Source organism: Phyllostomus hastatus, unplaced genomic scaffold, assembly GCF_019186645.2.
Source record: "Phyllostomus hastatus isolate PE091 unplaced genomic scaffold, TTU_PhHast_1.1 phas_contig_37, whole genome shotgun sequence".
NCBI lineage: Eukaryota > Metazoa > Chordata > Mammalia > Chiroptera > Phyllostomidae > Phyllostomus > Phyllostomus hastatus.
Window position 1 is genome coordinate 11,647,829 of NW_025333867.1, and position 12,890 is coordinate 11,660,718.

Genomic DNA, 12,890 nt, shown 5'->3' on the forward strand with positions numbered 1-12,890 from the left:
TATTTAATTTACATTTATCTACATTTATATAGGTAATGTAATTATACTATGTGGTATAGACATATGTGTGTATGTATAAGTATATGCAAATATTATTTACCTTAATTATAAGTTTGCTGGGAATAAGCACAATTTTTATTTCATGTAGTCTACAATGAGTTTTTCATGATAGACTCATAAGTGATATTTATGAGTACTCTAATTATGTTGTATCTAATATAAATATAAGGTAATATGGGGAAAAGACTCCTAAATATCTTTTGAACTTTCTATTGGACATCCTCTCATAATTATGACCTTTTGTATATGGAAGAAACCTGGGTGATTGTCTGCTACCAACAGATGTTTAATAGATGACTTTAAATCCATTTTGCATGTGAGGAAGGTATCTCAAGAGAAGCCAGGTAACAACTCAGCTTCTCCATGTCCTGAGGAGTGGCAGAACTAGTGAGTGGTTCAGATTTCTCTCCATCCCACCAGGGTGCACTCCCTCTGAATCAGGGAGGAAAGACAGGAAGTTCTATAAGACCTCTCTGTATTCTATTGTTGGAGCAAGTATTTCCATCAAACAGGATTTTTGAATATGATGAACATAATGATGACGTTGTCTGTATTTCCTCTAGTACTTTGTTATAAAGCTTCATTGTTTTTATTCAGATATACCCAGGAACCTATTTTTAAAAGGAAAGATAGTTGCATTTTAAATGTAAAGAATGAGTTGTAAATTATTGTGTTGTAATCTGTGCTTGGACTTTTAACACTGGAGAAGAGAAATAATTGTAATTTTTTAAGTAAACTCACAGGCAAAACAGTGGTTGAGAATTGAGACAGCCTTGTGAAATAAAATATAAATTTAAATCAGTAGACTATAAATATGTCAGACAGGAAAAGGTTTCTTTGTATCTTTTTAAGTAAAGCTGGTCTTTAAGCATACATTTAATTAACATGAAAGTTTTTTGAGTCTTAAAGTCTTTACATGGTGGTTTTGGGGAAAAATGTTAATTGTATTTATTTTGTGGTCTTCAGAGAAAATGTTATGAGCAAAAGTTGGTGAGAGATTTTTCAGAGACAACAGTTCTATATTAAAAAGTTACCTTTCTAGCAAAGAGTCTTTTATATATGAAGCATTTGTCAGCAGAGGTTGTCATAAGGTTGATGTTCTTATGAACACTACATTAGATCTTTTTCTGGATTCCAGATTTTATAGTAATAACACATACTGAACTAAGAGGATGATATCTTTTATGTTAAAACACTAGGACATGAGAACAGGAAATTATCATTGCACCTTAAACTCACTTTGTCACTTATCTCTAAATATGCCTCATTTCCTCTTCTGTGGCCTACATCTCTGTTACCCAAATATGATATTTTGATTTTTCTAAGGGGAGACAAAGATAGGAAATAGAGATTATAACATTTTAAAAACTCATCTTGAAATCTTTAATACTAATGGAAGAGTGATTTTTTTCAGCCTGAACCAATTAACCATTTTGCTTCTTGTCCTCTATTCTGCGACCAGCCCTGTGTCCTGAATTGTTGCACACGGAAAACTTTTACCAACTTATGAGAAGTGTCATTTTTCCCTTAAAATTCCTGTGAAACAGACCCCAAATTATACTAAGTCTTCAGGTTTCTTGCCAGGAAAAGCCTTTGGTTAACCCCCTACTGACATCCCCAAACAGGACTTTTAAAGGTAGACTTCAAAGGTGTTTTTTTCTTTGTTCGGAAAATGAGTTTAACTTTTAAAATATATGTTGGCTATGTTTAATAATTCAAAGGAAAAGGTTTCAGCCTCCTCACAGAATAATTATTCCCTTCTTTCAGATTTGTACTTAATTAGCACTTTCCAAAAGGACATATTAGAATGGGGCACATTGGAGGTCATTAGAATAGGAGTGATAACTTAAGCAAGAGATTTTTTTAAATAGTCACACAACAGAAGGAAATACATTCATATGTGACTCAGGTTTTCTTTGAAAACCTAGATGTATGTTGCATCAGAAGGTCTTATTCTGAATCATCGTATTGTGGATTTATTGTAGATTGTGGATTTATCGTAGAAGAAAAATAATGAGAATATTTTAGAAGCTGGACTAAATACCTACTATTTTAGTTACTTCAAACATTGAGTAGATTATTAGATTAATTACTTGCTGAAATAAAAATGTTTGTTTATTCAGTGACCTAAAAATATAAAAAAGCCTGTCTGTATTTTTAATTTAAAAGCTCATAAAAATGCATGCATAAATTATACTTTATAATGTATGTATAATTTTGTGAATTTACACAGTACAACCAAACTGTATTTTTTTATATTTCTCAACCTTTATGTATATAACTTATAGTTTGTTTTGAATTAATAAGGTATTAATGAATATAATTCTGGTATATCCATAATGCAGGTTTAGTTATACTTACCGTACACTAGATTAAATTTCAACGTCTGTTAAGAAACTGGCAGAAGATTAATCAAATGTTCTGTGGGACTAAAAAATATCTCCATGGTTAAAAAGATGGGAAAAATGTGTTTTTATATACATTAAATATTTAAATAAAATTATAATTTCTATTTTTAAGTTGTTATAGTGAAGTTGTACATTAGGAAGATTTTTAAATGAAGTTTATTTTCTGGAGATTTAAAAACAGTTTCTCTTTTGAATGTTTATCAGAACATTATGAACCCAGAATAATATAATTGATTTTAAAGGAAAAAAGGAAAGGCACACCTGCAGTAAGAACTGATATGAGACATTAATTTGATTTTTACCTTCCCCTTGCAACTAAGTCTCTTCCAGTATAGATCACTCAACCCCAGCATTATTTGCACACTTCTTCTTTTGTGTGTGGTGACCAGAGTATTTCTTAAATTGACTTAGAAGATGAAAAGCTTCTAAATGCTTCTAGTGAGATTTTATTTATTCGCTTTAAGACTTATAAGCTATGAGGCATATATGCTGAAGAAAGTAGATTCAAGAGAGAGAAGTAGAAGAAAAGTACCAGTTAATAATTTCAATGAAAAAAAATCTCTCCAGCAAAGTGGTGGTCTGATTTTCTTTTCCTTTTTGTCTTTTTATTCCAGAAAAAGGAAAAAAAAAAACCAGGTGATATTCAGTGTGCCGTGAGCTTTACAATTAATTGTTTATTTTTTGAATTTTTGATGCATCCTATTAGAAATTGTTGCTATTGTTTATAAATAGTATTGTTTATATAAGCAGTTTTAATTATCTAAATGCAGATCAGCAGGTTTTTACATAATTATACATTTGTTTTTAAATTTGATTTGAAAATATAATTTTAGCTTCCAAATTAAACTTAAGACTAGTAATTAATGCTGGTATTTTAAGCAGGGTTTTTTTAAGTCAGTAACCTAGGAGTTTGATTTACTTTATGAATACCATAGCATTTGTTTGTAATCATGTATAGTAAAATAACAGCTGTTGAATATCATAGAAGAGAGCTGGATTAAGTTCTCTTTCCTTGTTCCTTCTATTTTATACTAGATTCTATTCACTTAATAATGAATGATCTGTGTATCTTTGTTAGAGCAGGAAGGCCAACAGGCTTATGTCAAAGACCTTTTTACTTTGTTATTCTGGCAGCTGGCCCTTCTCTCCTGTATCACTTACTGTATATCTGGAAGAGGACTTCTTGTGGCTGGGAGCCATTTCATGTCTAAACTATGTACCCTTCCTTAGAGAAAAAAAATTTTGACAGTGAATGTCATGAACACACATTGAATGCTAACATTAACTGGTAACTTAAAATAGTCATTATTACAAATACTTTAATTCTGTATTCTGCCATTTTGGTAATAACTCAGTTGCTTATATATTTTAAGCATGTTTCCTCTACTTAAATTTTTATTTATAAATATAAAAATTGTAGTACAGGTATAGTACTGTAGTTAAACATAAATAATTTTATTTATTTACCTATCTAGCTTATATTGTTCTTGCTTAGATAGCCAATGTTAGCCAATAAATGCTTCTTCAAAGTTCACACTGTAGTTTTGCTTTTAAAACAGCTTTTCATTTTACAACTGTTGTTGTGAACAGTGTTATATCAGAAACATAACCTAGAGCCTGTTAAGGACAATCTGACATCCTAAAAAGTGAAGTAAGGTGTGTTAAATATGTCTCCTTTTGTTTAATTTGACTAAATGATCCCATTTAAATTGAGGAAATGCTCTTGTAGGAACTTTATATATAGAAGCATAAGATCAAAAAGAACATTTTTATCTATTGACACAGGTCTAATTCATAAGGAATTTGTAATTCCGCCTTGATATACTTGCCTCTGCCCCCCAGCTTTGGCACTGAAATTCTTCTGTGTGTTGTGCTTGAAAGGAATCCCATCCTGCCTTGTCTGTGGAGGCCCCTGGCCCCTCATGTTTGGTCAACAAGCAACAGTGGGTGGTCGTGCTGCACATGGGACAAGGGCCTGCTGTGCTCAGGAAAATGTGTTCAAAGTTGTTTAAGGGCAGTGAGGAAGTCAGCTGCCCTTCTGAGAGTTGGGACCAGTGTTCCCCACACTGTTGTAGACTGTGAAAAAACTTGTAAGAGGGATGAAGGATGAGAAAATACAGTGAATTTATTCACCTGGCTCCACATTTGCAGGCTTCCCTGAAGAAAGGTCTCTTCTGCCCTTTATGTTATATAGGGTCTGTTAAAACAAATATTGACTGCTTTTCATTTAAAATAGGGAAAACTTGCGCATTTTGAGTTGAAAGGATTTGACTGATACATGATAAGGTTTCCTGGAAGTCTTATGGAATACTAGGTATATAAGCATTTTCTAAAAAGTCTTCTTAAAGGCATTATCAGTTTTTTTTGTAAGAAAGCAGAATTTTAATGTAAGCCCTTAAGATTTTAAGCTTTACAGAACATGTTTTCAGATCTATAGGTTAGCATAAAGTTGAAGACTTTCTTACCAAGTAGAAATCTTACAGTTGTTGGGAAGAAAATAGCAAATGTTTCAGTTTGTAAATAGCAAATTGTAAAAGATTGTTGATTTTCTCTTAGAAAATAAAACACTTTAAACTTTTATTTCTACACTGCAGCTTTTATTCTTTTAGTGAAGTGACTAGAATTGTTTTATTAGCATGGTGAAGAAAATAATTTCTGTAACTTCTGAAAACAGATACTCTGTTTTTGTCATACTAAAACAAAATTTCTGTTCTGTTCATATAGTATTATATCCCTAAATGATTTTTTATAATTTTTTTGTTTTTGATCTTTTAAATTATTCCTGTATATTGTTAATTAGAAAAAGAATTCCTTTTGAGATTGCTGGTAGCATGTTATAGAAGTTTTATTTAACTAGAGAATCAAAGTATTATTCTTGATTGTCAGCAATTAAGAAACTCAGTCTCTTTTTTTTGAAATTTTAAGTGTTTAAATGAGGTTTTCTTCCAAGATGCTTTTTTCAAGCATCTATAAGTAAGACATATATCTTTTCTTTGATATATTGGTAAAATTGTAACTCAAACACTAGTCCGTGAAATTTAAAGGTAGACCTATACCTGAAGAATATTCTGCTCTAGAATTTCGTTTGTTATTTTTTTCTACAAATTCTATTGTAATGGTTTCTCACACTATTTATATTTGTGATTTGTCTCTAGAGTAGTCTTTATCCTGTATTTACTCTTCTCAGATACCTTTGGGATTATTGACAAGTAATTGTGATCTTAAAAGCACTAATTTATCTGAGTATATTTATTGGTTACTCTGCTTAGTGCCTTTACAATACTTAAGCTGTAAGGTTCATAAGAAAAAACAGGAAATTTTGATGAAGTTTTTATTGTCACTTTTCTCTTTACCTTTAATATTTTGTTGATGTACTCTTCTTTTAAGGATTAATTTTCCCACGTGCCCTTTATGTTGAGGCATACTTTTCATACATTTAGATGACACCACTAGTCAGTATCTTAAATTATAGCAATAATGAGCAGAATAAGCATATTTTCCATTTTGTTCTCAGTGGTGATTTAAAGTTTTAGGCTTAAACTTCATATAGTAGAATCAGAATTTTACAGCTAAAAAAGACTATAAAAATTCCATAGTTTCAAGACCTTATTTTTACAGGTGATAAAGCAGAGGCCTATTATGAGTCCATAAGCTCGCTGCCAAACCCTATACCAATTGCATAGCTATGAGAATTATGGGTAGAATTAAACCCTGACCTAGTTTCAAATATAAGGAACATTTGTTAGTATTAGCACACATGAGGGCAGAAAGGTTATAACCCTATTTGATAAAAGGCCTTTAAAAGATTTCCATCTAGAAAAAATCATAGGAACAGTTATTTCTAGAGAAAAGTTCCTGTTTAAAAAAATGACCTCGTATAACATATTAATGCAGCACTAAGTTTGTGAAAGACAAAATCAAATGCAATTTTACAAATACTTTAGTTTCTGTCACTTTGAAAGTGTCCCATTGCAAGCTAACATTCTAATGAAAAAACTGACGTGTGTGTATACAGTTGAACACTGTCCTCAGCTGGATATTAAGGGGCAGATAATTTAAGTTTTCATGAAAAATATACTAAGTAATATCATTTTCACTTGCATATGATCTGCACATAAATCGGAGCATGATATTATGAAACTATAATTATTCTCCTAACCACATGTTTTGGTATAATATATATATTTCTCTTAAACATATCAGGAGCTATTCCTATCGTATTGTGAGGTTAAATAAACAAGAGAAAATAAATTGATTTCTTGTAAGATATTTTAGAACTTTTTGCTGATTTTGTTACAGAAATTGTTTTTTTCCGTCTTCTTTTTATTCTTTTTAGTAATGCTTTGTTATCATCAAAAGAACTTCATACTTGTAATTCTTTTATGGAATAGAAGTATCAAGTCATGCAATTTAAGTTTAAATGAAATCTCAGAATCCTCAAGTTTTTTTTTAAATATACTTGATAGCAAATAATTTCTGACAACTGAGATTTAAAATATTTTCATTAATTTTCTCTTCAAAGGATACTCCTATTAATTTCCTGTAAAATAACTCATTTTAAGAATTTTTTTTTTTGGACAGAAAATGGTGCAAAATGGTAGGGAGAAAAACGCATTTCTGAGTTGATGCCCACTGTTTAGTTTGCTAGGCTTGTGCATTTGTGTGCAGTGCTGAAGCGCTATCTTCTGGTCACTATGCAAAAATACCTCTTGCAGATGTGATCCAGGTGCTGGTTACTCCCGAGGGTGGGTATGCTGTTCTAGCTTCTTGCTGCTGTGACAGATGTGCTGGTAATTTGACATTACTAATTAAGAAATTAGTTCATGTTAAACTTTCTTTACCTGATATTATAGAGAATTATGCTATGGTTTCTAAAGGAAGAAAATCATATTCTTAATAAAGGAAAAGGTATATCAAACTTTAGCATTAGCAGTTTCAGAATTTGCAGAAGTTTCAGTTTCTTAAATTAAACTACATAAATACCTTAAATTTAAACAGTTTAAGTTGTAAACATCAGTTATACAGAAAAACTTTTCCTGAGAATTTACTTAAACAATGATAATTGTATTTTTTTAAGAAAAAGAGTTGTATCTTTTAAAAAAATTTTTATTTATTTAATTTTAGAGAGAAGGAAAGGGAGGGAGAAAGAGAGGGAGAGAAACAGCAGTGTGTGGTTGCTTCTCGTTTGCCCCCTACTGGGGACCTGGTCTGCAACCCAGGCATGTGCCCTGACTGGGAATCGAACTGCCGTCCCTTTGGTTTGCAGTCTGGCACTTGATCCACTGAGCTACACCAGCCAGGGTGATAATCATACATTTTTTTTGGTAAGGAATGGTATACAGTGTACTTTTAGTAAACTAGGAAGTCTTTTTCCTTTGTAGTCAAAAATTTATTGTCCTGAAACCTTCCAGAATAACATGTAACATTTTAAATTAAAGAATTCTCTTCTTGCACGTTTTTATATACACTTTTATATGTTTAATGTGATACTAAGTTCAAGTCCCTTTATAGTTCAAAATGTTTGAGAAAATTGATATTTTTAATATTAATTTCCTCAATTCTACAATTAATAGCACTGCTGACTATATAACTCTAAAGAAAATGTCCAAAATCGTTAAAGTTTCTACACATGACTACTTCTTTAATGTAGAAATATTCAGTTATAAAAAAGTACTTTTTCATTTCTTATATTTTTTACTGAGTTATGATTATTTTGTTTTCTTAAAATTAAATTATACAAATCTTATCTTAGATGCTTTCCAAAGTAGAAATGTATGTAAATTAAAACATTAGCACAGTAGTTGCAATATAGTTAAGTCTTCAATAAAATTCTATTCCACTAAAAAATGAATCTGTTCAAATGACTTAATTTCTATTTCTAGAAAATGTACCTGGTTTTACAGAAATTTGTAAGGATACAAGGAGATATCTCACATTGTATCATGTTAAATGGCTTATGCTAGGAGGAGCCCATGAAACAGGCTCTCCATAGCACTTTTTACTGTATTTTATTTATTATTTTATTTTCTACTTTCACCAGCAGGATGTAAACACCTTGAGAGCAGGGCCTTATCTTTTGTTCATCACCTTATCCCCAGGGTCTCTATAGTTCCTGGCATATAGGAGGTGTTCAGTAAATAATTGTTTAGTGTTATGGAATAGCTGTCATTTTCAGTAACATAAAATTATTATTTTATAACTGTGTTTTATCTGTTCCACCTGAAAACAAATCTATAAGCTTTTAATATTCTGTTAACTTAAAGAACAAGGAATAGGTTTTTTAATTAAATAATTTAGTATATGCCACTCAGTATATATAGAGGGAGCTATTTGTAGAATGTCCAATGACTATGGACAGAAACATAATATTTAATCCTTATCCCTAAAAAGATAGTGTTCTGACTTGGAAATAGGCAGTACTTTATGCAGCAGCTATAATTCAAGTTGCATTTTTAAGGATGAGAGTTTAAGTGGATGGAGAGGAATAATGAGTTTAAGGCCTTTCAGGTACAGAGGATAGAAAATAAGGTAGGAAATATAAGGTGTATTTTTATAGGGAGAATATTTAAGTGTCGTATGCATGGTAAATACTCTATAAATGTTTATTGAATTCAGATTGTCTTGAAGATCTTTGAAGATGCTCAGCTAAAGAACTCAGGGTGGGGGATTATAGACACCTCTACAGACTGAAAGGCAAATTTTACTACTTAAAATTAATGTCTTAATAACTCCTTTAGCAACATGGGAATCCACTTTGTTTTTTTTTTTTTAATTTTAATTGTTGTTGCAGTACAATTTTCTATGGATTCCACTTCTAATAGCTCTCAATACTCATTTTAGAAAAAATGTTTCCGTGTTTTTAGGATAATTTCCATTGGAATTCTGGGCTTATTTTGGAGTATTTCTGAAGAGAGAATTGGTGGGGGAGGGAAGTTAGGAGGTAGAAGGATTGAGCAAAAAGGAAAAAGGACTCATGGACATGGAAAACGTTGTTATTGCTGGGGGAAGAGGGTATAAGGGGACTAAATGGTAACGGAAAAATATAAGGAAGATTCGATTTTTTAAAAAAGCAATATTTCAGTGATATTAACCCAGGACATAAAGAGAATTTCTTAATAATAGTGACATGTTAGGCCTCTGGAATATTAACAGCATTGAGGTGAAAAGGATCCAAACTAGTTTGTTTGTCATTGAAATAGGGAATGAAATCCCGTATTCCGAAGAAAGAAAGAAATGGGATTGGGGGTTTAAGTTTTAAGGAGGAAGACAAAGATTTGTGCTGTAAATCTTCATTAAAAGAATCAGACCTCTATGACTTCCTTTCCAAGTTCTAAGTAGTTTTTCAAAAACTGATTTCTCATACTGATTTTTATGTTTCTGGAATACCCCTCCCCAGTTTTGCTGAATATTCATTCTAAAATGATACATAAGTTTCAGTCCATGATTTGTTACATCTCTGTATTAAGCCAAAGTAATGGATTGAATCCTCCAAATTCGTCATGACGTTTAAAAGCTGTTTAGAGGAAATATTTTTTATTTTACTTAGTAAATCCTTTATTTAAAAGAATAGAAAAGTTGAGCAAGAAATAACTCAAAGAGACAATGCTTTAAATCAACTAAATATGAATATGTAGAACCTACAAGTATATAACCTCTCTTTTCCAGGTACTCCAGGCCTGCACAGTCCCATGGTGGATCCGGATAATGATGTACCTCCCTCAATGTTGGGCCATCTTAGTCAGACAGCATCACTGAAGAGGGGCAGCAGCTTCCAGTCTGGTCGAACTGACAGTAAGTCTGTCCCTCTACCCCAACTTCTCTTTTAAATTTGTACTTGTGTAATTTTAAACATTTTTCTCTTGGATGTTTTCTTAATTAGTTGTTATTACTGCTGAATATTACCAACCATCATCTCTTCTACTTATTAAGAAACTTCCCAGTAATTAAATTTAAATAATTAAAATGCATTTTACATTGTACATTAAATACAATGCCATTTGATTTCTTAATAAGTCATTGGCCACAGGTCAGTATTTATTCAACATATTTAGTTAAAGCCTAGTTTATTTTTTTTCTGTGGTTTAATTTTAAAAAATATGCCACAGAAAAAATTATGTGAGAGCTTTTTCAGGATAAATTTTGCAACAAAAGTAATTTCTGTACTCAGTACAGAGAAAGATATCTTTTCAGTGAATTATTAAATTTTGTTTGGAAAGAAGGATTTATTAATCATAAATTAATTGCTAGTCTTTCTTCATGAGATAAAGCATCTCAAATGATAATTATGTTACATTTAACTTTCTAATGTTGATATTTACCTATTGTGTATATGAGTTATAAAATGTATTGAGTATAATTCATTCGTGTGCCAATTAGACACTCTTAGTCACTGGTATTTCTAACTGCAACAACAAAAATAAGAAATACAAATAAAGTAATATAAGTACTTTATGTTAAATTCAAATACCTCTAAAGTCTATTTGGAAATATTTCCTGTTATTCTTACAAGTATTGAAGTAGGAAATTTTTTAAGGTTTATAAGGTTTATAATTTTTTAAGGTTTATTAAAAAACCTTAAAAATATGAATGTCCATTATAAGAACTTTTTAAAATTAGATGATTCATTTGTACTAAATGAAAAACTTCCATAACTGTTGATTTTCCTTCTTCATGTCCTGTGCACGTTCTCCACCCAGCTCACCAAACAATGGGAGAACAGAACTGTTTACTTGTGCCTGCTGTGCTACAGTGTTGTCCTCTCAGCATATACACCCAGGGCCTGACCCTACAGTGCAGCCCACCAGAGTTTTTAAAAAATACTTCCTTCCTTTAATCAGTAGAATAATGTCAGGTCTAAACTCTTTCCACCTCATGGCTTCCCTGTTGTTATGTAATTTACAACCATCAGTTGACATGCTGACAGGCTTAAATAAATTAAAAATTATACTTGAGGCTGACTATAATGAATTATATCACCTTGAACAGTTCAGATTTATACTGCCTAGGTTTTATCTAGCTCCTTGTATCTATTTTATCAAATTATGGAAATTTTCATCAAATTTGAAAAAATTTTGGCCATAATTTTCTCAAATATTGTTCTGTTCTGCTTCCTTTTCTGTGACTCCAGTTATGTGTGTGTTATACCAGTGAGCTACACCATAGGTCACTCAGGCTCTGTCCCCTGCTCCCCATCTGTTTTTCATTATGGTCTGATTGCGACACTTTCAACTTACCTTCTTTTCAGCAAAGTCTGACCTAAAATTTTCACATACTGTATTTTCATCTCGATCTTCCTTTTCATTATTTTCATGTTTTCCTTTAAATATTTGAACATTGCCACTATTGGCTAATTCTGTATCTCTGTTATTTCTAGATCTATATAACAAATGACTAATTTTTCTCCTAGTTTCTGGTTATGGTTCACATTTCCCTGCCTTTGGCATGGCTAATTGTTTCATTTTTCGTTGTTCCCAGACACTGTGAATATAGTGTTGAGTCTCTGGGTTTTGCTGCTTTGATTTAAAAAGTGCAGGACTTGGTTTTATCAGTTATTTACAGCAAGTTTGATCCATTCAAGGCTTGTTAAGTTTGCTAGAGTAAGTCTAGAGTTGCCTTTATTCTAGGGATATTTCAGTCATCCTGTTGAGGCATAATCTCTTGGGTCTGTACTAAATGACCCAGGTAATTGATGAGGACTATTCCTTCAGGCTGTTAAGAGCTAGAAAGTCTCCCTGCCCCTTGTGATCTCTGGGAAACTTGACCTTACACCATATATGCATGACCTAGTACTTTGTAAAGTCTTAGGACTCAGCCCTGGCTGGCATAGCTCAGTGGATTGAGCATGGGCTGCGAACCAAAGTGTCACAGGTTCGATTCCCAGTCAGGGTACATGCCTGGGTTGCAGGCCACAACCCCCAGCAACCGCAAATTGATATCTCTCTCTCTTTCTTCGCCCCCCGCCGTTCCCTCTCTAAAAATAAAATAAATAAAATCTTAAAAAAAAAGACTCAGGACTCTTACGTAGATTTTTCTAGTTTGTTTTCTATGTAGCTCCTCCTTGCTTTACAGAATTCTTCCCTGTATTTCCTAGTTGCCTTCACCTCCTTGAAATTCATCCTTCCATCTCAGAAAGGGCACTGAGCTTTGTTTAGCTTCCACCTCCCTTTACCTATGTTGTCTAGAAATTGTCTGCAGGCAAAAGCCAGGGCAAATGTGGACTCACCACGTTTCCCTGTCCTTTTGTTCAGTGTCTCAAAACAGTTGTTTATGTTTTTCTTCCAGTTTTCTTATTGTGTATAATAGGAGATTAAACCCAATTCTCATTACTCCAACATGGCTAGAGGTGGAAGTAAAATAATTCAAGTCTATTTTCACTAATATTATTACTTGAAATTGGAACATTATGAAGAATTGCTGATAATA

At 32.0% G+C, this 12,890-nt stretch overlaps 1 protein-coding gene across 3 annotated transcripts in view; it reads left to right on the forward strand.

The window, feature by feature from the left end:
* Positions 1-12,890, forward strand: part of EXOC2 (exocyst complex component 2) — a 254,233-nt gene that overhangs the window by 129,471 nt on the left and 111,872 nt on the right. For all 3 annotated transcript variants that reach the window (XM_045841724.1, XM_045841722.1, XM_045841723.1), the window contains exon 12: positions 10,134-10,259. In XM_045841724.1, coding sequence (XP_045697680.1) covers positions 10,134-10,259 — 126 coding nt within the window. The remainder of the gene's footprint in view (positions 1-10,133; positions 10,260-12,890) is intronic.